General features: G+C 42.0%; 4 protein-coding genes across 4 annotated transcripts in view; 2 read left to right on the forward strand and 2 right to left on the reverse strand.

The window, feature by feature from the left end:
• Positions 1 to 16: 16 nt before the first annotated feature.
• slc35a1 (solute carrier family 35 member A1) lies at positions 17 to 3,825 on the reverse strand. The gene is made up of 8 exons (XM_047574202.1): positions 3,641 to 3,825; positions 3,192 to 3,372; positions 2,455 to 2,614; positions 2,034 to 2,186; positions 1,831 to 1,897; positions 1,508 to 1,684; positions 1,292 to 1,426; positions 17 to 780 (listed from the first exon to the last, which is right to left on the reverse strand). Exons 1-8 carry the CDS (start codon positions 3,645 to 3,647, stop codon positions 647 to 649), a joined length of 1,014 nt encoding a protein of 337 aa, XP_047430158.1. The 5' UTR covers positions 3,648 to 3,825; the 3' UTR covers positions 17 to 646.
• Positions 3,826 to 4,208: 383 nt separating this feature from the next.
• LOC124999024 (protein yippee-like 5) lies at positions 4,209 to 6,780 on the reverse strand. The gene is made up of 3 exons (XM_047573761.1): positions 6,577 to 6,780; positions 5,461 to 5,606; positions 4,209 to 5,235 (listed from the first exon to the last, which is right to left on the reverse strand). The coding sequence occupies exons 2-3, from the start codon at positions 5,599 to 5,601 to the stop codon at positions 5,014 to 5,016; spliced, it is 363 nt and encodes a 120-aa protein (XP_047429717.1). The 5' UTR covers positions 5,602 to 5,606; positions 6,577 to 6,780; the 3' UTR covers positions 4,209 to 5,013.
• A 1,285-nt stretch (positions 6,781 to 8,065) lies between these two features.
• Positions 8,066 to 16,083, forward strand: ints7 (integrator complex subunit 7). The gene is made up of 20 exons (XM_047574556.1): positions 8,066 to 8,289; positions 8,453 to 8,582; positions 9,037 to 9,183; positions 9,323 to 9,460; positions 9,559 to 9,605; positions 9,859 to 10,058; positions 10,232 to 10,354; positions 10,441 to 10,558; positions 10,649 to 10,783; positions 10,886 to 10,983; positions 11,363 to 11,602; positions 11,898 to 12,035; positions 12,120 to 12,326; positions 12,548 to 12,742; positions 12,826 to 12,929; positions 13,029 to 13,097; positions 13,537 to 13,669; positions 14,897 to 14,995; positions 15,417 to 15,602; positions 15,686 to 16,083. The coding sequence occupies exons 1-20, from the start codon at positions 8,196 to 8,198 to the stop codon at positions 15,965 to 15,967; spliced, it is 2,883 nt and encodes a 960-aa protein (XP_047430512.1). The 5' UTR covers positions 8,066 to 8,195; the 3' UTR covers positions 15,968 to 16,083.
• A 1,336-nt stretch (positions 16,084 to 17,419) lies between these two features.
• lpgat1 (lysophosphatidylglycerol acyltransferase 1) overlaps positions 17,420 to 26,252 on the forward strand; it is a 50,950-nt gene continuing 42,117 nt past the window's right edge. Inside the window, exons 1-2 of the mRNA XM_047573807.1 lie at positions 17,420 to 18,317; positions 19,015 to 19,267. Of these exons, the coding sequence (XP_047429763.1) occupies positions 19,030 to 19,267 (238 nt within the window). The 5' untranslated portion in view covers positions 17,420 to 18,317; positions 19,015 to 19,029. The remainder of the gene's footprint in view (positions 18,318 to 19,014; positions 19,268 to 26,252) is intronic.

Below are 26,252 nucleotides of genomic sequence, written 5' to 3' on the forward strand. Positions count from 1 at the left end.
CAGAAATGCAAACTGCTCCTTTCTCGTTCGGTTTTAATAAAAGCTCCTTTTAAAATAACATTTAACACAGAAGTGGTACAAAAAAAGATACAAGACAATAAAGAGAGGATTAAATCACCATATAATCCCACATGCAGTCGTCGCCCACTCGATCACCTTCTCCTGTGATTCTGATTGAAGACACTCACACTGCATTTTAAAAACAGACGACAGTTGAACCACATCTCCATGAGGAGGAGTTGTGATCTTTACACGGCCCTTCTAACAGAGATATATATATATATATATATATATATAGAGAGAGAGAGAGGCTTCAGAGAGTCCTCCTAATTAGCACTCCAGCATCACTGAAGTTAATCCCAAGATTTCACTGACCGACTCCAGATTATTTACAGACTTTTTCTAGCTCTAAAAGATTGCTTGGCATCAAAACATTAAGATTCATTCAGATTATTGGGAAGGTCATAGTGCCGTCGGCGGTCCCATAGCGGTGAAGGTAGGACCTACATTAAAGTGGTGAAGCAGTCACCTCTGCGATGAACGGAAGGCAGAGCCAGACGGCTCGGCGTTGGCACCGCTTCGACCTCCTCAGGAAACGCGAACCCCAAAGCGGACGCCGACGTAAGACGCCGCCGAGTCCAGTAACTCACACGGCGATCAGTTTCTGCTTCAGTTCCCGGTCTTTGTCCTTCGGGTCCAGCTTGGTCGTGTCCTGCTTGGGAAGCCCGTACAGGTAGATGGAGACGCACACGAGGAGGGCTCCAGAGGCGAACGTGATCGCTGCGCCAGAGGGAAAATGTCTGTTAGTCAGTATTACGCGGTGTAGCCCCTGCAGCAAAGATTTCATTCTAGTTCTACCAGTTGTTCTCTGACTAATGTTCCAGAGTAAAGTTCACACAGTGTTTAGTCACGTGATTCTGGTTGTTCTATTTTTGGCAGCTTTGACGCCACTAAACTAGATGATGTTTGATGTGGTTTTGGTTTATGGCAAACCTAAAACAAATAACGACCACATGCCTGGATTGAACCCTGATACCAATCACGTATCAGGTTTCCTGATCCTGAGTGTAGTGACAAACACCACAGGTGCAATATTCTCAAAAATCTAAACTGATCAGGCATAAAATTATGACCAGCTGTAGGTCTCCCTTGTGCCTCCAAAACAGCCTAGTCTGGTTTAGGTGGGTGCTACATGTCTAAGTAATCAGTGTGGTCATAATGTTGTGGCTAATCATGTGTACTTTTCAGTTCTTAGTGTAAAACACAGCGGTAATATAAAAATCGAACGTACTTATCTTAAGTCCAAACAAGAAGACGGACGCCACCGTTGACAGAACGATGGCTGCCGCAGCAGAGAAGCCCTTCATAATATTGTCCGTGTACTTCACCACCACCGACGTGTACAGACCTCCCACGCTGGCCAGGACTGGAAGCAGGCAGAGAAACCAGCGTCAGCCAAAACGTGAGACATGATAGGGGACCCACTCGAAGTTTTTGTCGTACTTACATATCACGAAGCACACCCAGGGCGTGTAACCGAAGAAGAACCCCTTCACTAGGACGGCCTCTCCGTCGGTGATGTAAACGCCGATGAGGGTGATGACGATGCCAGACAGGTACATCTGGATGTTTCTCACCCAAAGGGACGTGTCTGAGCTCTTCAACACTTTCTCAAAGTACACGCCTAAATCAGAGAGGAAGATACGAAACTGTTGGGTACATTTTCCTCGGGATATTTAATGTAAGTACAACGATAAATCTCCTTAAAACATCTTGTTGCGTTAATCAAGTATTTATCAGTTTTAGCACAAAATCCAGTGCCTATTTTACCTGCAAATCCAGAGCAAAGAACAGCAATAGCAATGGCAATAAATCCAACAATGGGATCCTGTTCAACCTAAGAAAAAACAAAAAATGTAGTAATTGCAGATTGTAAAAACAGTCTGTACCTTGAGGAGAAAAAGAGGAGATTGGGACTATACGAGTAACCAGAGCGGGTGCAACATCTGTGTTTTAACTAGTTCCACCTGTACCTGAACTTTGGTGGCCTCTGCAGGCTTCCACTGGACAAGAGTAACGCCTGCACAGAGCATGAAGACGGAGAACCACTGCAGCCGGCTGAGAGAGCGGTTCAGCATGAGGACTGTGCACAAGGCGGTGCAGGGGATCTTCAGCTGGTACGTCACCTACACGGGAAAAAACACAAGTCAGGTCTAACAACTACTGGATTTGTGGTCACACATGAAAAGGGTTGGCAACACAGCAGCCTGGAAGGGATCTAAATACTTTCTGAAGCGCGTCTTGTAACGCTGAATTAAATTAGAAATGGCAGTCGCATTTATTGGTCGCAAGTCAGCGGCAGCGCAGGCCCAATAAAATGGGTTTATTCTGTTATATTACATTATTCCAGCGCCCTTTATCTCTAACCTCAGTAAAATGAGGGTGTAGCCGTACCTGATAAACAGCTGCGTCGAGGTTACTCAGGGCCACAAAGGCCATGTTGTTCTGAATGGCGTACACGATGGAGGGCACGCTCAGCTTCAGCAGCTCTTTGGGGCTGAAGATGATGTTCTCCGCTATGGTGTTCTTCAGTCTGAGGAGGCTTCCGCTTTCTCTGAGGGAGTAAAGGCAAAAATAAACCGATTACTCTTTAGAGTATTTTCATTTTTATATATATATATATTTCTGTTATTTAGCCACGACCACTGACCAAAATAGGGTTACGACAATACTATTCAATAGTACTACATCAAAAAAATCAAAGGCTCTCTCAGTTATTTTACACAAACTTAGTCTCAATGCTGGTTAATTATGAGCTATTAAGTTTAATACAAATCCAGGCAAAATGAGCAATAGGAAGATTTACAAACTGTAATGTGCATTGGTTTTGGATATTTTATTCAACTGTTTATCACTGATTTAAGAAAATGTCTGACAGTAAATAAGGTTATGTAAATGTTTTTATAAATGTATTTACGTTTATGTAAATCTTGTTCTGCATGAACAAGATTTACATAAAGGTGTGTCCAGCCGGAGAAATCAGTCCTTTATCTGCTCTATATCCATTCACCTCAAAAGGTATCACCTCCAACACATCCACACACTTTTACATCTACTTGTGAAATTAAATACTGTTTCGTCGTGTCCACAGTCACCAATAAACTGAGCGCATGATGGTGGCAAACACTTACTTGGTGAGCATCCCCAGACTGAGTATTAATTTAATGACCTCGGTGATGCACACTGCTGTCGTGGAGAAGTACATATCCCCTGTAGATATGGTCCTTGTGTACCGTAGTGCCACTGTGTACGTAGCCGCCACCAGTGTCATCACCGTCAGGCAGTACACCTTGAAGACCACGCTCACCTTTTCTGAGGACAGAAGGAAAATTAATTAATTTCAACTGTAGCTAGCACTTACTGTCTCAGCTACATGTCATGTACAGCGATATGATAGCATACATGTGAAACTATATTACTCGTTTAACAGTCGTATTCATTCATACACATTCGTACAACATTATTTCGTTGACACATAACCAGTTATCCTCATTTTACAGTGGTAAATAGTGGCTGCTTCTGCCTCACACGGCTAACATTAGCCTGTGGTGCTAGCCTGCGCTCAAACGCGAAAACTCACCGGCCATCGTTGATCTTCTTTGTGTCCGTTTGACTCGAAGGTATTAAAATGATCCCGAACACGTTACATGGCATAAAATCGACAACCCGCGACAAGAGGCAGGAATGCTGCCCGACCAGTAACACTTCAAATAATGAGCCTGTGGTGGAGCCTCCTGGCCGGACTCATACTTTAACTCAATCTCCCAGAATGCAACTCGTTGGCCGGAGAGACGTTAGATGTGTGCGTTTGATTTATGTACTTTTGTAACCCGCTGTTCCTTCACGTTAGATTGGCGCCTTAAGAAGTAAATTCAAACAATTGTTTTAGTTCGTATCTATATGTAAAATATTTTACTATTTTTACGTTATTCCAAAGATAAACATAGTCTGCCTGCAATAATTAATGAAAAAATAATGCTAGTAGTAGCAAATATGTAGGCTAACAGTGTGCTAACATGTGCCATACAGCAGAAGGTGAGAATCTTGTCAACACAATAAATTCATCATTAATGAACACAAATAAAATTCTAGTCCAGTCAGGGCTCTAAAGATGTGTCTACTAATGACAACACACAATAAGACACAGATTTAAACCATGAACGATGTTTTATTTTTCACAAAGGAAGAAGAAATGCCACAAGTGAATACAAACATTTTAAAACTTTTTCTTTTTTTTTTTTGCTTTTTTGTTTTTAAATGAAATATAATTCAAATGCTGTACAAATGAGGAACACACATGGCTAGAACAGAATGGACACATATTACTGAAATGCATATGTTGAAAAGAAAAAAAGTTTCAAAGAAAGTAACATCAACAATATAATAAATTATTACAGTTTTGGCTTTTTTTTTGTCTATATTTATTGTATTACAGATAATGCTGGATGGATACATAAATAACTGCTCGTACCACTTGCGAGGAAAGGAATATCTTGTAGCTTAGTAACTAACTCTTAAAGCAAAAACATTTCACTAAATCAGACAGCATCAATAGTCTCAACTGGTCCAGTTAAGTTTCCACATTTCAAGCCCTATCTGTCGAAGCCTCTTGTACGGCTACAGGAGCAAATCCTCTTCATCTGACAGCAGCCAACATCCCATCAAAAACACCACAGCCTGTTGGGCACACACTGAAACTGTAGGTGATTTTAAATGAGCAGTGAATCAATGGTATTTCCCTTCTCAGGAGAAATCCCCAGATGTTTGCAATTTGGAGAAATATCCATCACTTGTCCTGCAACTTTTCCCACAAAACACCCTGCTAGTGATATTATTTTGGTGTAGCTCTACTCACAAATGGAACACTGCCCATGCAAGTCCATGCACTGCTGCTGCTGGAGGGAAAGCTGTACTATGCACTGATTGAGCATCGTGGCGACAACGGAAGCGAAATCAGGAGGCGTCGGAGGGAACGTGCTCGAAGCCTTCGCTCTCCCTCACCAGCGCCCTCTCCAGGATGACTCGGCCCTCCTTGTAGCGCTGGCTTTCCTCCGTGGCGAACTCGTACATCCAGCCGAGCTTGCTGTTGCAGTTCTTGCAGCTGACGTCCCGCACCATGTGTCTCCCCGTCAGCATGACTCTGTCCTGCACCTCGCTGTGTTGCAGATTCACAACCTGGAGGCAAGCGATCGCATGTCAGTCAGTAGCAATCATGCTTGATTTATATTTATAGGTTAAAAGCACAATTAACATCATTATCTTCAGGCATATTTGGTGGTGGTTTGCACTGTGTTATGAGGATTTTCAACACACAAAGTATTTTTTACCATTTTTCAGTCAAATTACAATATGGCTTTTATCCTATGGCTACTCATGTGAGGTTAGTGAACCTCGTCTGACCTTGTTGAACAGGAAAGCTCGGCCGGTGGCTCCGGTGAAGCGTGTGGAGATGAGTTCAGCTCGGTTGGTCAGGATGGTGTCACAGTTGGCGCAAGAGAAGAGGCGAGTCCCTCCGATGTGATCCAGGAAGATACGCCCCATTTTGTCTGCCATTATGTAAACACAGCATATAGTAAAGAAAGCAGCCGTGTTATATGGCCCCATCTATGTCTCTCACAAACACAAATGATGCCTTTCATTGCTGCAAAAAATATTTGGGCTCAGAGAGTTACTGAATGCACTCCAAATGATGGATATTGTGTTGGTGTTCTTCTAGTCCCAGATGTCTCTGACTAACTCTTTATAATGTGCAAGAACTTCCTTTAAACTGGACAAATGTTGGAAAAAGAGCAAATGAAAGACTCAAACAAGTAAATACACCACAGATGCTTTGTGATAGTGACAGAATAAACATCTCCCGGGTTCGGAGATTTTATTACACTCTCTATAATGTGGAGAAAATCCACAATATGTCTAGTTGCACTGATGTATTCTGGGTAATGCTGCAAATCAGCCATGGACTGATTTTGGATGGATTTGCCAAAAACATTCCAGTTTGGTCTTTTTTTTTTTTTTTAATAAACAAACAAAATGACAACAGGATTTGTATTGTATTATCTATATACTCTGATCTGATCATGTTTTGGTTTGTTATTCAGGCAGAAGATTCACTCACTAAGAGCTAGTTTCTGAGAAATTGATGCGTATTTCATCATTTTCTGACAAATCAAGAAAGAAAATAACTGCCAGCTTAATTCCAACTAAAATATGTTGGGTGTATAAGCAGCAAGACCCACCGTGTAAAGAAAAAACAAAAAAATACTATTTACGTAGTCGATATTCGGATTTCTGAATTTTTTGAAAGTCACCTGAAAGCATCACCGGGCCTGGTATGTCAACAACGCGTTTGAGGAAAACAAACAGTCGCTCAGCTTCCTCGTTATAAACAAGCGAGCTGCAGGTTTAATAAAATAGGATGAATAAAATAAAAAAGAACCTAAAGCTGTCTGAGACGATCATTTCGACCCAAACATTAGCGAAGTAACGTTTACAGGCCAAACAACCGTTGAGTCTCACCTCGTAGCAGAAGGACAAAGACCTTTATAAAGATATAAAGACCGTCGTATTCCTCGTCGAGATGTTTTAAGTCACCTTAAATGTCCAATTAAGGTATAATTTTGCGTTCTCTCTATAGTTTTAGTCGTCAAACTCGGCAGAGCAGAGAGGGGAACGATTGATGTAATTGTGGCGTTTTAATGTTAATCAAGCCAGTCAGACTGGGAACCGCAACTTCCGTTTTAGACTTTCAAAACAAATATAACACTTACGAATATACCTGAAATAGTCGGATACTTTTGTCCGAGATTACTGAATTTTGAGTTATATACAATAAAACGGTTATCTGAATTATCACTGTCTATACATATTCCTTGTTAACAACCCGTCTTACAGAGTCTGCGCTTTTATTTTGAAATCCAGCATTCCCCATTGTTTTCCATGTGATCATGGAAAACAATGGGGAGGTCATGACCACTGAGGAGCAGTAGCATACACCACATTACAAATCTAGCTTATTAATAGATTTTGCTCTAAGTACTTTATGTTAATAAATATATAACGATAAAGATATTACTTTGCATCACATCAATCATTGATTTCTTGGTTGTCTCTCTTTACTAGGGTAAAATAAAAGACTGATAACTGTTGAGTGTAACTCTTTTTCTCCACCTCTCTGTCTTGCTGAGTCATGGATAAATCTGTCAGGATTGTTGCAATAAATAACTGGAAGACCCTTAATGTGTGTGACTTCACTTTATTACATTACAGACATGTAGACAATTTGACAATGAGGGTTAGAGGCTGAATGTGAATCAGTGTCAGCTTATCACTGAAGGACTAAAACACATTCTGGTGGAGGACTGGTTCCCCTTGACAGCGACAACCTGGTAACATCACATAAACAAGGTCTAATGCATCTCTTTAAATTAGTCATTATCACCATTGTGATCATGTTGAACAGCACAATTTCGCCCTCTAGTGATAAAAGTGAGCCAAATATAGCCAAATGAGGAAGCAGACATTGTGGCTAAAAATGCAGTAAAGCAGGAAAAGATGAAATTGAAATTGGATTTTGCACCACCAGAATACTGGCCTGTAATAAACCAGGCATCAAAGGAAATGTGGCAGAATGCATGGGATAAGGGAAACAAAACCAGGATATTTTATAATATAGAAAAAAAAAAGAATAGGGAAAAACTGTTTTGGTTGCAGCAGGAGTGGTGCTGTAGTTATCACCAGAATAAGAATGAAGCTGTTGAAGTGGGTTTGCTTTAATTGGGAATCATCCTGATGGACAATATGAGTGTGGAAAGTCAGAGAGAGTGTTACACGTGTAATTTTATAATGCAAAGGATACTCATCTCAAAGGAGAAAATTTTTAAGAGATCCGAGAGTAGCTGGAGAGACAGTATTTAACATGTACACACTGCTGAATCCTGGAAGACTGGAACAAAATAAAGAACTGCTGCTGCAGTATCTGCACCCCATCAACAGAAACAGTAGAGGGCAGCAACACGCCTCCGATGAGTCTCGACTGCTGGAACCAAAGAAGAAGAAGAAGGAAGCGGCAGGTGATGGTGTGCTAGCAGCTCCTGTGCGCTGTCAGGCCCTTTTTGCTAATTAAAAACTAAACAATAATGTCGCTTTCAACCGCACGTTCATTCCTATCTGAGGCCTGCTATGGAGAACAGGAGCTCGACGCTAACTCCGCTCTCATGGAGCTGGATAAAGGTGCGTTAGCTCGCATGCTAACCAGCTAGCACACGTCTCATTGGTTGCTTTCTGTTCCTGTGTTTGTCTTGTTCTACGTGTGTCGGTTTTTGATAAATTTGGCTAACCACGTGAAAAGTTTCCCCCGCATCGTGGTGACCTGTGAAATGCGTTTTAATTTCAGGGCTGCGGTCGGGGAAGCTCGGGGAGCAGTGTGAGGCTGTGGTGTTGTTCCCCAAACTCTTCCAGAAATACCCATTCCCCATCCTCATCAACTCGGCGTTTCTGAAACTAGCGGACATCTTCAGACTCGGGTATGGGGTCTGATAAATTAGTCAGTTTTGATGTTTAATAATTGCTTTAGTTACAGTAGTTTCACATCCAGTAGGGACGTATACAGCTGAAACTAATGTGGCCTGTTACTAGGCAACAACATCCATGCAATACGCTCATAAACCTCACAATCCAATTCAACAGCATCACTAACTTCAGTCTTCAAAATCTCCCTGAATATTTATCTGTATAACAACGTCAGTACAAGATATTGTCTTGCAAAGTGCTTTGTAGGTTCTTGGCAAGTTGTTAATTATACATATGTAATTAAATCTGATACTAATACACAAGAGAAATTAATAAACAGACACTGATTAGTCAAAGCTGTTTGCTTTTGTGCGTTTTATGTAATTGTTCATGCATAGTTTTTAGGATGAAACAGTTTTACTGTGCAGCAAACATCTATATTTATAGAAAACTTTCTTTTTTTTTCAGCAACAACTTTCTGCGCCTCTGTGTGCTGAAAGTAACACAACAGAGCGAGAAACATCTGGAAAAGATTCTCAACGTGGATGAATTTGTTAAAAGGGTGTTTTCAGTCATCCACAGCAACGATCCAGTGGCCAGAGCCATCACCCTGAGGTAATGACGGGCAGTGAAAGTGGAAATGAGTTTTATTCTAGGTCGGCTTGAACAGACGTAATGATTAAATAAATTTTTCAACCTATAAAATTTTTAAGATTTAAAAGAAGCTGTTGTGTTTTTTCCGTGTTGTGTTCAGGATGCTTGGCAGTTTGGCCTCCATCATCCCAGAGAGGAAGAACGCCCACCACAGTATTCGCCAGAGCCTGGACTCTCATGACAATGTGGAGGTGGAGGCTGCCATTTTTGCTGCTGCGAGCTTCTCTGCACAGTCAAAGTACGGAAACTCATTATTAAAACTGTGATGTCTGTGACAGTGTATACAAATGTGAGAGAATGTTTTATATGATGTAAATATGTTGTTGTTTTTTTCAGAGACTTTGCTGCTGGAATTTGCAATAAAGTCAGTGAAATGATTCAAGGTAAAAAATCTTTATGCTTGGTTTAAAATCAACTGTAATTAACAGCATGTTATAACTGGTCAATTTTCATTATCTGTACAATATTTACAATTAACCAAACACAACTATGCAGTAGTTGCCCAATCCTGTAGTTCAGTGAATCAATCTCTACATTGTTCCTGTTCAAAATCAAGATGAAGAAAAGAATAATCTGTATGCACATATTTCACCTTATTTCACCTATCATCATCTATCATCTCTACTTCCATCCCAGGTTTAGACACTCCAGTGGAGCTGAAGCTGAAGTTGATCCCCATGCTGCAGCACATGCATCACGATGCCAGCTTGGCATCCAGCAGCAGAGAACTTCTACAGCACCTGGTCAACTCTTACCCCTCCACCCCCATGGTCATCGTCTCACTGCACACCTTCACCCAGCTGGCTGCCTCTTCCCTCATCGATATCCCCAAGCAGGTATTACCCACGTCACTGAAAGCACGGTGCCTCATTGTGATAAACACTTGCTGTAGCATTGCATCCTGACGTCCAGTTGCCTGTGTTTTCAGTTTTTTTGGATATGCTACGAAGTGAATGACTGAGGACCTTCACAGAAAAATGTTTGACACACGTTTCTTTTTTCCACACAGTTGCAGCTCCTTCTTCAGTATCTCAGAGATGATCCAAGAAAAGCTGTGAAGAGACTTGCAATTAATGATTTGAAGCTCCTGGCTAAAAAGGCTCCTCACCTGTGGATCAGAGAAAACACTCAGGTAGTGGTGCTGATAGATGCAATGCAGGATTGTTAAAAACCTGGATGTAATCTAAAGTTGTCTTTTTGTTCGCTTCATCTCTGCAGACTCTGTGCGAGTGTGCTTTGACCATCCCTTACGACAGTTTAAAGCTGGGGATGTTGTCCGTCCTGTCCACCCTCTCTGGAACAATAGCAATAAAACAGTATTTCAGTAACGTGGCAGGTAAAGTTAAAATCTGTTTCTTTTAGCATTTAATTATTCCAGCCAGGCTTCAGCCTAAATTGATGTGGATTGTGTAAACGTTCTCCTCAGCTGGCTCTTCGGTTCCCCCTCGCCTCACTGACCTGGTTAAACTGGCACAAGAATGCTGTTACCACAGCAACCTGGCAGTGGCTGCACACGGGGTCGTAGTGCTCTCGAACATTGCCATTTCCTGTCCAGAGAAAGGTTTGTTACGTCAGGAAATATCCTGTTTAAGGTTCATCTCGGTGCCGTTCGCTCTTGTCTGTTGTTGCTTAGTGCCACTCTTTGTATTTCCCCTCTACTCAGATATAGTTCAGTTGGAGCAGGACACAGTTTTGGGAGTGGAGTCTCTTCTGATGCTCTGCAGTCAAGACAGCAGCTCCGGTTCACAGGCCACACTCAAAGTAAGACAACAGAATAATCACTAGACAGATTGCATAGGTTAGAGGAATATATCAAAAATAGGGAGAGTGGAGTATGCAACCTTAAGTATTATTTGGTGGCAATGATTTATCTTAGCTTCATGTAGTCGGCCTTAGAGATTTTACTCCTGTTTACTTATTTTTTGTTCAGTTCCTGATATAAGTCAATAAAAAAGCCCATTGTCTAAGACTTCATCTGCAAAGACAAGAAAGAGTTCCATCCAAAATGTCTGGTTTTGACTTTAAAAGAAATAACCATGTTGTGTTCTTTAAAATCAAACCTCAAAATTACTGAGGTGGCGTTGCTCATCAAAAAGTTGCATATTTGAATCACACAGCTCTTCTTTTATTTTGACTGCAGACGGCCCTCACCTCGTTGGTTAAGCTGCTGAAGAGTCGGCCCCATCTCAGTCAGTCAGCCGTGGAGTTCCTGCTGGGGCAGCTCCACTTATCCTGCGACTCCTCCCGAGTCCTCATGTGCCACGCTCTGGCGGCCATTGCCACCCACCTGCCCGTGCTGGGGGACGGTATGCTCGGAGACCTGGTGGATCTCTACAGGGTGGCCAGTCACTCTTCCACTGACAAGCAGCAAGAGCTCCTGGTGAGAGTTTAGAGTGTATTTGAGAGACGCACATCAGTTGGTGTTCAGGTAGTAACTGAGGCGTGCTGTGGTTAAATGGAGCTTTTTATGATTTAAATGTGAGAAAAAAAGCATTTAGATTATGTCGAATAGTAATTGTGTCTAGTTTCTCCTGAGAAACCGACCTGCAAAACTCTTTTCGAGTAGAAACTTTGTTCCGTTCAAATGATTTGTGGTTTTTATACGTTTCATTGCCCTCGTATATCCCTGGGTTTTGTGAGTTTCTCACTCATCACTCCCGCTGTCGTTGCCTCAGGTTTCCCTGGCGACGGTCATTTTCGTTGCCAGCCAGTCGTCTCTGTCAGCCGAAGTGAAGACGGTCATCAAACAGCAGCTGGAGAACGTTGCTAACGGCTGGACGGTGTACCGCATCGCGCGGCAAGCCTCTCGCATGGTGAGTAGATTTTTGAATTAAAAGGGTTGCGAGGAGCAGCTACGGAAGCCAAGATAATTAAAATCTTTCATCACCGATCTGCAGGGTTGCCACGAGTTCTCCAGCGAGCTGTACCAGTGTCTGCGGACTCGCGTGGCGTCGGAGCACTTCTACTTCTGGCTGAACAGCCTGAAGGAGTTCTCCCAGGCCGAGCAGTGCCTGAGTCACGTGGAGGACAAAGACTACAGCGGAGCTATGAGCGCCATCGCCGAGGCCCTGCGCTCCTACCAAAAGGGCATCGCCTCCCTCACAGTGAGTTAACTTCCGGGCATCTGCCTGTCAAAAAACATTAATACAGCTCCTCTTTGACATTGACAGGGCGCTCAGAGCTGCTCACACTCAGTCTGGAGAGCGCCGCTATCGGAGCTGCATCCACAGCATCTCATGCTACTAATGACTTGACTCAACAAGGCCTGTGTAGCTATTTAGCCGCACCGTCTATGTACATTTATCTAATTAATCCCTTCCTGCAGGCGGCCAGCACTCCTCTGAGCCCACTTACTTTCCAGTGCGAGTTCATTAAGCTGCGGATCGACACCCTGCAAGCCCTGTCGCAGCTCATTTGTACCTGCAACAGCCTGAAAACCAGCCCTCCACCGGCCATCGCCACCTCCATCGCCCTCACCTCAGGAAACGACCTGCAACGCTGCGGCCGCATCGCAATGCAGGTAAACGCATTCACGAGTCCAGGAGCGGCTTTCTGTTATTGCGTCTAGTCGCACCACGCTCACGGACGTCTGTCTTTATCCAGATGAAGGTGTGCATGGACGAGTTCCGAAGTCTCGCCGCTCGCTACGCTGATTTACACCAGTCCTCGTTCGACGCCGATTACGCCACCCTACGCAACGTGGAGTTGTATCCTTAAAAACGCCTCCGTCACGTCTCAGTTTCGGTCTTCTTGACAGTCTCGTGTTCTCTGCTGGGGTTCGGTTTTTCTTGAACTGTCTTGTCCAGACAACAACAGAGCTGTTTGCTCGTCTCCCATGTAATTGAAGCTTTGATCCTGGACCCCCAGGCAGCCAGGTAACAGCTCCTCTTTCTTCCAGTCTATCTTCCGTCGGGTAAATAAATAAATTCATGTTAGATTTATTTGTGCTTCATTTCTAAACATCGTGGAAAACTGCAAACAGCGATGAGGCCATTTCTTTTTTTCATAAGAAGAGGCTGTGGCAGGATATCAGTCAAGTGTGTTTGCATCGTATTAAGTTCGCGATGCAGTAATGCTTTGTCCAGCTACGACGTGAGGCATGGCTATCGCTTTTTGTAAGCTGCACACTTGAGATATATGACAGTGTAATGAAAACAAATGTGCCTTATTTGATTTGATAAAAGGGGCTCTCCACTGTGCCGTGCCCGTGATTGTTTTGTATTCAAAGTCCTTTGCTATAACGCACATCCCCCCGGAGACGATCTCCTGGCAGACGTCTATAACGTGCCGTCTCTCCGCGTTTCTCTAATCTAGTTTTCAGGAGTACGGCACTCTGGGCTCGGTCCAGACGGAGAGCGGGTATGAGCGACGGATGATGTCAGTCTTCAACCACGTGCTGGAGGAAGTGGAAGGCCTCACCAAGAAACACCCTCCTGTTTCACACCTGGTGAGACTAAAGATACTGCCGAGTAGTGTTGTAAAGGCATCAAATACAGTGATCAGCCATAACATTATGACCACCTTTCTAATATTGTGCATCTGAAACAATTGTGACTCATGAGAGAATGGACATGGGTCTTCTGAGGTTGTCCTGAATGTTGTTAGCTGGTTGAGGGGAGAGGCCTCTGTTGTATTCCTGGTTGTTCCTAAACTCTTTTTTGTGTGTGTCTGTGTCAGGGCCCATCCTTGCAACAATATTAGCAAAAGAATAACAGGCCACAGTTTACTTTGATTAGAGGCCAGCGTTATGAAAGCGCCAAACTGACACCTGACACTTGTTGCACTATGATGGACAAGGACATGCTAAATAACAAAGCTGAGCTGGCTTCAACTTCGCTCCAGTGACTCGTCAACCAGTCACTGGTTCACTCATCTGCAGGCTCTTGAGCAACACTTGAGTGACGCTTTGCCCACAGTGTAGCTGGCAACGCCATAGATAGATAGATAGATAGATAGACAGATACATACGTAGATACATAGACAGATACATACATAGATAGATACATACATAGATACATACATACATACATAGATAGATACATACATAGATACATACATACATGCATAGATAGATACATAGATACATACATACATAGATAGATAGATACAGAGATACATAGACAGATAGACAGATACATACATAGATAGATACATAGATAGATAGATACATACGTAGATACATAGACAGATACATACATAGATAGATACATACATACATACATAGATAGATACATACATACATAGATAGATAGATACATAGATACATACATACATAGATACATAGACAGATACATACATAGATAGATCCATACATAGATAGATAGATACATAGACAGATACATACATAGATACATAGAGAGATACATAGATAGATAGATACATACATACATAGATACATACATACATACAAATTCTGTTGCATATCTTTCTTGCAGTGACAAGAATTGCATTCAGATAGATTGTTCTCTCACATGTTTGCTTTAACTGAATATTATCTGTACTCTTTTGAATCGTTACACTTATTTGTGTAACACTGTTACCCTCTGGGCCAGGTCCCTCTGAGAATAGATTTAAACTCCAACAAAAGACGCTGGTTAAAGAAGTTCAAATGACCCCAAAAAAAAAAAATAAAAATGTCAGTAAAGCAATTTTTTTTTTGCTGTTTGTTTTTCAGCATACGAGTTGTCTCTGTGATGCCGTCATAGCTTTGCTGAAGGTGCCTCTGTCTCTACAGAGGTACTTCTTCCAAAAGCTCCAGTCGACCAGCATTAAGGTAATTCTCAAGAAAATGTTCCCAGTGTTGGCATTCAGTCACCAGCTCTTCTGCCAATTCAGCATGTTGAATCGGTGGCGGAGAGCAAGCAACCGGTTATGTAAAACTGAGCGTGGTTTTATGGGGATTTCGTTCTGGACTGTATCTTGGCTGAGTTTCCAGGGAGTCGGCGTGCCTGGCCAAGAAGTAGTCAGCTGTAAAATAAATGCAATCAGACTGGTGACTCTCAGCGAGGTGTTTTAGCACAATATGTGTTATTTCAGGCACATCAGTCTCAACGTGGGCAAACAGAGATCAGATAAAGCTTGGCAAATATACCTTTTAATATCTGTTTCACTTGGCTGTGCAGTTTTCAGATTTAAAGGTAAAACTTTAAGTGGGGTTTATCCTGGTTTGTGTATTTTTTTTTTTATTTTCACAGCTCGCCCTCTCTCCATCCCCACGAACGCCGACTGAGCCGATCCCAGTGCAGAACAGTCAGCAGCTGACCCTGAAGGTGGAGGGTGTGGTACAACACGGCTCAACCCCAGGTCTGTTCAGGAAGATCCAGTCTGTGTGTCTCAACGTCACCTCAGTTCTCCAGAGCAAGACGGGACCTGACTACAAGGTATTTTGCAGCCATCTTAGTTTTTTTTTTGGTTTGTTTTTATTTAAAGATCACCCTTTCTGAGCACATCCTTTATCTTACAGATTCCTCTTGATACCAAAACGAATGAGATCGAGCAGCGCGTGGAACCTCACAACGACTACTTCAGCACCCAGTTCGTGCTGAATTTCTCCATCCTGGGCACCCACACCGTCACTGTGGAGGCCTCCGTGGTGGACGAGAGCGGCACCGAGTGGAAGACGGGACCCAAGACGACCGTCTCGGTCAAGTCTCTGGAGGACCCTTACTCCCAGCAGCTCCGCCATCAGCTGCAGCAGAGCGGAGCTCAGCCTGCCCCACAGAGGGGTGCATACGCTCGCTTCTAAGCGCTTTACAGCTTGTGTACTTGATCTGTTTTTGTTTTTTTTGTGTGTTTTTTTGCCCTGTAGACACTGAATATGTAAATATTTTTTCAACAATTAAAAGACAATATTTCATTTTATCACGATTCCCTTGGTGTAATCAATTCTCACATTAACGTAGGCATCATAATGAGCATCACATCAAAGAAAGGCCACGCTGTTTGTGTAATCTTTTTTTTTTTTTTTTCAGCTTGAAGGTCAGGAACCAAAAAAATAAAAAATAGTTTTTAATTATCTGCTTTTACTCATCATCCATGGATGCAGTAATGTCTACGACAGGGAAGTACTGAATGTCCTTGGATTTACCACGTTGTTTTGTCTACACAAATGCAATAACACAAAGAGCCATCAGGGGGCGGACCGTAGTCATTAACTGGACATCACTGAGCAGCTCATATATCTCACTGGTGTCAACTCCAGACTGGAACCGTGATTTTTATCTTTTAATTGTTTAATTATCTGCATTTTTCCCCCATTACGTTTCCACTCGAAATAGATCATTACGCAGCACTTAAGACGCCTTAAATATGAAAATACCGTGTAATGTGAGCTATTTTATTTAACTTTTACATAGACTGCAGCTTTGAACAAATAAGACTACACTGTTTCCGTCATGAATGCATTTATTTTAACGGTGCTGATGATGTAATCTGAAAATAACTTGCACACGGAAATAAGTCCAGAGCGTTTAGGATGAAGACATCAGATCGGGCCAGAAAATGTATTTGGATATATACAAATATAAATAAAGAGACGTTTCTCGCTGATAGACAAGTGAAATGAAACGATCGTCTCTTGACATCAGAGTCTGCGCACTCAGAGGCTGGAAGCTGAACACAAGTGCGTAAAGTGAGGAATTTACTAAATAAAGTTCCGCCTTTGACTTTCAAAATCAATTAAAAAAGATGCAATAACCACATTATCACCAGGAAATCCAATTTAAATCCTATTTAGGAATCCGGCCCATAAACTTACTTTCCTAACTCTGACAAGAATGAAAACTCGTACTGTCTACCATTATATTAGTTATAATGTAATGTTTATAAAGTTTAATCCGTTTAAATCTTGTTTGGTCCGTTTAAATTGCCCCGTAGGGACAAATAAAGTGATTTAAATCGAATTGCTAGCTGGGCGAAATTGATCAGGCCCCTCATAAATAGCAGGTTTGCAGTGTTGCATTGTGTTTTTGGTAATTATTTACAGTTTCGCTAAACAATTAAATTTTTATTATCAGCCGAGTCCAACATTTACAACATACAAAAGTGTAGAGGAAAAAAACTGTTGAAAATGACTTGAATCTTAAAAAATAAATATGAATAACATATTTTAAACACATTAAGTAATTCCTATTATTTACATATAAAGTTTATTTAAATAAGTTTTAATATTTTATTCTGTTAGTTAATTTATTAAAAAATATTACTGTCACTTCCAGTATCTTAGCCAGCAGAATAATAAACAAACACATTAGTAAATAAATCTACTTAAAGAAAATTACGGCATTAATTATATTATTAAAACGTATCTTATTTTCAAAATAAATATAAATAACATATTTAAATAAATAATCGTATAGTTTGTTTAAATCCTAATACGTGTTTGTTAATAAATAACTCAGGTAAAAAAAAAAATAAATAAAATAAAATAAATGATCTTGACCGCGTCTCGTGGTGGTTTTATTTTGTAGGGGACGGCGGACCCGTTTCCGGTCTTCTCGCGTGATCTCTTGTGTACATTGACGCCCAGTGAATCGCGTTTCTGGAGAAAGATAACGGGTCCTGGCCGAGGAGAAACGAATTTTTTTTGCGCTGCGCGTCGCATTTCACTCTCACATGTCGAGTATATTTCGAGCAGCGTTCGTCTGGACCGAGCCTCGTTGAGCCCCGAGCCCGTTACTCGCTACTAATGGGAGCTCGTTGGTGGTGGTAGTGGCGGTGGTGGTGGTGGTGATGATGATGATGATGCATCAGAGGAATTATTATCCCGGTGTCTTCGTCTGAGATGGAGCCAGCGACTCTCAAGTGGAGTAGCTTGCTAGCTAGCTAGCGGGATTCACTGCAGCCGAGCAGACGTGGACTTGGGATATCTAAATGGGTGCAGCGGCACTTTTATCTCCCCCAGTTTGTTTTGCACCATTATTATCGGACGCTTGCACCTCTGTCCTCCTCAGATTTGAGACCTTCACCATGCCTACTAGCAGACACTGCTAACTTAGCGGCTACACGTGACACAGTTTATCTCGCTCCCACCACTACCACCCCCCCCCCCCCCTCTCCCCCTGTCCGTCCGTGGATGCTTCAGTGACATTAATTGGGTGAGTAAAACACGAGCCTTTAAACAAGAGTTTAAAGTCGTGTTGTTCGGAGGGTCCGACTATGCTCTGGAGGAGGCTTCGCTGCAGACACTAACACACACAAGCGTCCGACTCAACCATTTGGTGTCGTCTCATAAAATTCACCCAGGCTGCTTAAGCTGTTTTAGCCTCTGCTGCTGTGTTGGGTCCATCCACGTCTGCGTGTTTTTCGCAGCAAAGTCACAGTCCACGGGTTGTCACGTCGCTTATTTATTTATTTTTTCCCCCCCTATGGTTAATGCTAACTCACTCCACCGCTAGCTAGCTTAGAAGTCCTCGACCAGGACCCGGTCGAGTGGTCCTTTTATGGTGCTCTCCTTCTCTCTTTTTTTTTTGCGTGTATTACTGTCACGGCCCGTCGGCTACCTTGCATAATAATAAGCAGACACATTCCTGGATAAATCTTGAGCAGAAATATTGAGACATAAAAAAGCCTCCGCTGCGCCCGTGGTACGCAGACGCTCCGTGGAATAGCCTCACCCCGAGCCGGTTAGCGGCACTCCTCCTCCTCCTCCTCCTGGTTTCCTCTCTGTGTATGTGTGTGTGTTTATGTTTGTTGTAACCCGGAGTAATTTTGCGGATTCGTACCGTGCCGGGTTACGTAAGTTGCACACATGTTTCGCGAAGGTGCTAACTGCTGCTGTTGTGTCCCTTGCAGACGGTGCGTATCAGGATGGCACAGCTCTTGGACGGGGCCGGCAAACTGGGCTGGGTTCTCCTCAAGGCTGTGGTCCGTTTCGTGTTTATGTTCCTCAACAACTGTGTAGCCATCCCATCCTACTGCTTGTACCTGCTGCTCCTTCAGCCCCTGAGAATATGGGACAGCTCCACTTTCTGGCACATTGAAGGGGTCATGTTTAAATGGTTGCTGTCCATGGTGTCTTCGTGGGGCTGGGTTGCAGGTTACACAGGTAAGATAGTTCCTCATCCACGTTTTGCCAATGCTTCTTGTGCTGCCTTGCGTGTGGACGAATGGCATTGCTTTCTCAGGCGGGCGAGTTTGTGCTCCATCAATGGAATGAATGAATGAATGAATGAATAAGACATGGGCCGGATCTTTGAAAGTATTGCTCCCAAATCCTAAAACCCCTCTTCTCAGAATCTAAACGTACAATAATTTGCTGCACGATATGAAAGATTTTGGTTCTGACTCGGTTTCCAAATCTGAACAAAGATGACAGCCTTTTGTTTAATCTATACATCTTACACTGTCAGTCATTTAAAGTGTCTGATCATTAGTTACACATTTCTTCTTTCTTCTCAACGTAGCATAAAGTTGTATTTCTTACCCAATCCCTACGTTGTCATGTATTATTACATTATTTCCTCCGTTTTCCCTTGATAATGAGCTAATTTCCTCTTTGTTTTCTTTAATTCGAGAGCGTTTCGTCACACATGACCTGCCATACTGACTTAAGACTAATAACGTAGTAATAACAATAATAATAAAACCCTAATGTAATAAAGCCACTCTAAGGTGAGCCGTTTGTTTTGTGCTTTAACGTTTGCTACATAACAATAAAGTTTCTGGAGAAAACAAAACTTTGTTTTCCCACAAGATAAATAATTTGAAATCTCGAGAAAACAAGAGATTAACTTGTTATCATTGGGAAAACGAAAGGAAGTAATTTGTATGAATGCATGGCTGCTCAGGGCTTCCATAAGTATTTAAGACTCGTACTAACTTGCAAATGGCTGTTGTTGTTATGACAACAATGGCAACTTCTGGCCAGAATATTCTCGAGAATAACCTCAAAGATACTACATGCTCAAAAAAATATGCCGTGTGTACATTGCAAACTGTTTGGCGTGGTGTATCTTTAGTTGGTTGACTGTGTGCGTGGCCACACAGCGGTATTTGAGAGTCAACGTATCCGGTGGTAACTCATTTCACATTCACAGTGAATGCAGATAACTTTTGTTCTTGCCTTAACTTGCTGTTCAAAAGACCATTTTCTTTATCAGTTTCTTCTAAAGGAGGTTTGCTTATGCTTACTATTCATGCATATAACAGCAGTAACTTATTTTTGTGTTAACTCTGACATCCCTACATTCTCCAGAGAAGCTAATGCTTACATGTGACACTCAAATGTAAATAGACCGGAGGCGCAAACTGTGGTTAGTGTAACCCCCGATGATGACCACTAACCAGCGTGTAGTTCCCTATTGAATTGGAAATTAGTCTCTGACAGCGGCTGGACAGATGGTTGAATAAGAATGAGATAGTTTAGGGAGAAATTAATAAAAAGCAAATATTGGTTTTGAATTTTAAGTTGCACAGCTGCTCTTTGTTCCACTTTCTGTTAAAAACTTCCAAATGACCACAAATTCTTGGTGATGGATGAATGGATGGATGGATAGATATTGGTGTCTGGACTAGAGACTTTATTTGCAGGGCTAAAACGCCAAGTTGATTATTTGATGAGCGAGTTATCGTTTGAGCCATTTCTCTTGAAAAAGAAACACCAGACATTTGCTGCTTTCTGCTGCTTTTCTCTTTGACATGTGACACAAAATGAATTCGGTTTGGATTTTTAATTAGAAACTTTGGAAACGTCACCATGAGCCTGTTAAAGATTGTGATGGACATTTTTCAATCATTTTGAAATTTCCCGCATCAAGTGATAAATTGGTTAACTCAGAATATAATGGACAGGTGAATCAATAATGAAGTTAATTGTTAGTGGCATCCCTAATTAAGTCATTTACGCCACAGGATATGCTCTAATGTTACAACGGGACAGTGACTGCATAACAAACCTCGCTGCCCGACACACGGTGGAAGAACAGTAGGATATCCTATAGTGTTAGGTGGTTCCTCTCAGCTGGCTGGTTGCATATCTTTAAGTGACTCAGGCTACAGTGGTGTTTGGTTGCACAGAGCAAAATGCTTACAAATTGCTAAGTGGTGAACATGGGGAGCAACAAGACGCGCTGATTAATAATGCAAAGCTTTCAGCCTATAGAACACCTGGTCATGCCTTGAGCATTATGCGTTGTGGACTTTGATTGACAGTGTTCAGAAGTGAGATTCCATGCAGCTGCATCAGGTAAATTGAGACAGTCAAATTCAACATAAACAGTCTTTTAAAAAAGTTTGTAGTACTTCTTATATTCGGTTTCTAAAGGTGCACAAATATAGGTTCAATCGAATTTGGCTAGTGGTTCAAATCTTTTTTCTCTCTTTTCTGTGTGAATTAAAAAATAAAATTGAGATGTCCCATAGGTGCTCCTCACTTAAAAACAAATCAGATTTGAGTTCGTCTGGTAGGAGCATGGATAGTTATGTCATAAGCTTATCCGGCTGTTAAGGAGCCGTACAGTAATAGACCACAGTCCGTCCAGTGGGGAAATTTAATTCTAGTAAGTATTCCCTGTCAACTAGGATCATTTCTTTTCTTTTTAAAAATTTCAAATGTCTGAACTAATGTAGAGAGACATATTTATTAAATCTTCTTTTCAGACATTTACTTGTAGCTTTCTATCTCAACTGCATATTGCCACAACTTTAGAAGTATTCTTGGGATTATTATTTGCTTTAACATCCCGGTCCAATGTCTTGTGATGTTGCTGCTCATGTTTCCACCTATTTACTGGAGTTCCCCCGTCCGTCTTGCAGCGAAGCATCACCAGCAACATGATGCTGCCACCCCCGTGCTTCACAGTTGGGATGTTGTCGTTTGGCTGGTTGAAAACGTGTCATTTTATAATAATGCACACGAGTGTACGTGTTGAGCCCAGCAATGATGCAGTGTACTTGTTCCACAAAAGTGTGCAGGATCTTAAGTCTTGTATAGTTTGACAGCTCAGACAGGTAAATTGATTGACATATATTTTCATTAGCAGTAAATACTGAATGTCTTAGTATTCCACTAGGAAAAACCTGGTTTAATGGACAGGGCAGTGTGAGCGTTAGCGCTGTGACCTGTGCTCAGAGGTGCTGGTAAAAGAATGGGTCAATTTAAACCTGCTACCTCTATCACAATGCAGACCCACCCATGCATTAGTTGCTTGTTTGCTTTGTTTGAAGGACCTTTCAGCGTGGACAACACATAGAATCTAAATTATCCAGTTTTCGTCCAAGGTCACAGCTTTCATTGGGATTCTTAAAAAACATATTTCTCTGGAGTTTTCAAGTAGCAGCAGCATTTTTTTTTTTTAATCTCATCCGAACATTTGTTGTAAATCAGATCCCCATCATGCATAGATTTCCGCTTTCCCTTTCTTGCACTGAGACTCTTTGTTGATCGTATCCTATAAAGCCAAGTCTCGTAATAATCAGCAATGTTGGTGGACTTTTCAAGTTTGGAAAAACTTCCCTGAGTTTGCTCTTCGATTAGTTCCCCTTGAAATTAACTAGCAAATATTGATTAGGTTTGTGTTTTCTCCTTTATTGAGGTCTGTAATGTTAAACTAAATATTTTAAGCTTTTTGGCTACTCAAAAACAAACTGTTTTTCAGCTCAAAATTCTTTTAATATTAACCGACTACACCACTGTTCTTGAACGTTTCATCTATAAAATACATGAAGAAGAAGAAGAATACACCCAAAGCTATGCTAAAGAGCGAAGATAGATGATGGACAGCCAGGAAGTTAGAATGACTCCCACCTATAACTCAAAGCGGCCTTGGCGTTATTTATCACACTGGACACCTAAATGCAATTTAAATGGATGAATTCACATTCTCATTTTCTATAACATCTCGTCCTCTGGAGGGTCGCGGGGGGGGCGGGGGGCTGGACCCTATCCAAGAGGCAGGGTACATACACCCTGGACAGGTCGCCAGTCTGTCTCAGGGCTAACACACAGAGAGAGGGACAACCATTCACAAACATTCACACTCACACCTACGACCAATTTAGAATCACCAATTAACCTAACGAGCATGTCTTTGGATGGTGTGAGGAAGTCGGAGTACCGGGAGAAAAACCACGCAGAGACGGGGAGAACATGCAAACTCCAAATGAATTAATTAAAAGTTTAAAAAAAATTGCTACAGTACAGTTGTCAAGAATGGGGAAATTGACCATAGAGACCAAACCAGTGTTCTGTATCAGGCTATGAACGTTTATTTATACCGTAAAGCTATGGGTTTGATTCGTGTTTGAAACCAGCCTCAAGTGGTCATTTCAGGAAGTGCAGCTTCCAGCTCCTCCTCCTTGTCTTTTAATGCGTTAAGCGTTACTGCTTGGCCGTTGTTTTATTGTGCCGTTCTGCTCAGGCTTCCCGATGTGTGTCAGGAAACACTCACTCACAGCTTGATGCGCTGCAGTCTGGAAGCTGAGCTTTAACTGTCAGACATGAATGATATCGGATCGCCCCCACCGGAGAGGCAGAACAGCGGTGCTTTGTAGACACCGTAGATCATGTTATCCGTACCAAACACTGCCATAATATTCTTTGTCGTTGGGACAGCTTCTGCAAAATGTCACATGAATTCTGGAGATCTTCTCGAGCTTCGCGCAGCGGCTTAGTTTCAGTCATTAAGTGAAGGTCCGAGGTTAGAGTCGCTGTGTTAGTGTGAGGTGAACACACGCTCTCGGTGCCTGGTGTTTATCAGTAAATGTTTCTTGAACTCGAAACTTAAACATCCTGTATTTTGTCACATAGTTTTCATTGCACCAAAGAGATGAGCCGTCTTCTTTTGCCGCTGATTATCATGGAAGACAGACTATAATATTTAATTAACGCGAAGGTGTCCAAGCATGTGGGAAATAATTAACAGTATTCATATAACAGACAGAATTCTTGATTTCTACAAAAAAATATCTACTATTAGGGTTTGGAGATGTCTTCTGTTTGACAATAGACCTTCTACACTTGAAGATCCTGGCCAAGCTAGCGCGTTAGATTAATGGCTTCACTTAGCGGTGCAGCATTAACCCGGTTCCAAGCCCTCATGTTTTATTTCATTACACAAGCTAACGGTGTTGTAATGTCAGCTAACTGATACTCACGCGTGTTTATCGAAGCTTCATTCCATCAGCAGGAGAGAAGCCGTGTTTATCAAGATGGCTCATTTGGGTCTATCTGCCCTATCCTCCTTTCATTTTTTATTTTTTTTCTTTAACAACACTTTGACTCAAATGCAGCGCTCAAGCACTTCTTTTTTTTTTTTATTTGCGTGTGGATTCAGCTTGTGTCAGCAGAAGCGCAACACAGATTCACTGTGTCGTTGGCGCAACATAAAAATGGTAATTATAATTCATTAATCCACTCTGCGGGATTTATCTCGATTATGTGAAATCCATACCGCTGATATATTACACCAGAAATCCACCCGAGCGGGAGCGTTTTACAGGAGGCAGTATTTCGTGGAGTTACTGTTATTTGTATTGTCTTCCCGAGCCTGACCCGTTTTTACCCCCCCCCCCCCCTCGTCTAAAGCGCTGCAACTCTATTTGGTCTGATGAGACTGTCACACTCACAACAGTGGACACTAACAGGTGCTCTGAAGCCGGCGGGATTAAGTTTTCATTGCATGTTGCGTGAGTGGGTGGTCTGTCAGTGCTGTGAGGAGATCAAAGAGGGTGGTCACCGAACATGCAGACGCTGTACGCCGGTTTCCTGGTGATGAGTGTCATTTCCCAGCCTCTGGTGGTATTGGGAATGTTTTGTTTACGTGAAACACTCGGTAACTCGGTTATGGATGAATGTAATTTCATCCAGTCGTCTGATCTGTCTGCAGTCTGCGCTGGAACGCCTTTGTTTCCCCCCCAAGTTTACTTTCTGCTTTATGCTATTAAACTGATTTATAAGCTGCTTGATAATCAGCTGTTAGAGGTACTACTTTCTTTAAGGACACATTAACACGAATCCAACATGTTTTAGTAAAGGGATAAATGGAGGCTGAAGACGTCATCTATCAGTCAACACTTCACTCATTCAGCGATACAGGAGCTGTCTCAACAGTGCACAGTTTCACACTAGACCTGTCAATCTAAGCCTCCTGTACCCAGTAGGCCCCGCCCCCCAAGGCTGCTGATCCAATCACAAGGCCGCATATTACGCGCTGACTCTGTCAGGTTCCCCGCAATTGTCCGAGAGCCCGTTCAGTCCCCGGGTGAAATCCCAGACACGCTGCAGCGTTAGTAAAAGAGAAGCTAACGGTGCAGCTCGCTCCCATCAACATCCATTCATTCACGGTTAGATAAGTCGTGTGCTGCTCCTCAGGGTCAATACATCTCACTAAGTACGTGTGTCATCACATGGCTCGGTGATTCACCGTCCCTTCTCCGTTTAGTTATGTTTAAAGTTAAAATTTGAATCTGTCAGTTATACAGACACACACATACCAGTCAGGTATGTTTATGTTTACGTCAGGTGCACGGCTGTACGGCTCTACTGTTTGAAATAAAAAAAAGAATATTTGAACCTATGTGTTATTTGAATAGGTTAATATTGAATACCGAAACAAAAATACCCAAAATTTAAACGTCTCTATATGAGACAATTTAGTGTTTTGTTTTGGTGCTAATGTACAATGCATCAAACTATTTTGTGTTTAGAGACGTTTATCACTGTTGCTCAGATTACAGTCACATTACCAGTTAACCAACTCAGTTATGCTACGCTAAGTTTTATTCCCTTGCGTTTCTTGACCAATGTTTTTTTTTCTTGCAGCTCTATCTCGCTGTCAGTGTGTGTTATTATTATTATTATTATTATTATTACCATTATTACTCTTATATCGTTATTATTAGACTTAGACTATAATGATTAATGGTTTCCTCAGAAGCGCTGTATATTCAGTGGTTATTTACTTTTATATACTGATCAGTTTATCAACAGAAACTTAATCATTAACAGAGATTTCAAGGCTAAAGAATAAGAATCAGAATTTATTTGTCGTTGTGCAGCAGTACAACGAATTTAAAGCTAAAACCTTAAAGCG

Source organism: Mugil cephalus, chromosome 21 (assembly GCF_022458985.1).
Source record: "Mugil cephalus isolate CIBA_MC_2020 chromosome 21, CIBA_Mcephalus_1.1, whole genome shotgun sequence".
In the NCBI taxonomy this organism is placed as follows: domain Eukaryota; kingdom Metazoa; phylum Chordata; class Actinopteri; order Mugiliformes; family Mugilidae; genus Mugil; species Mugil cephalus.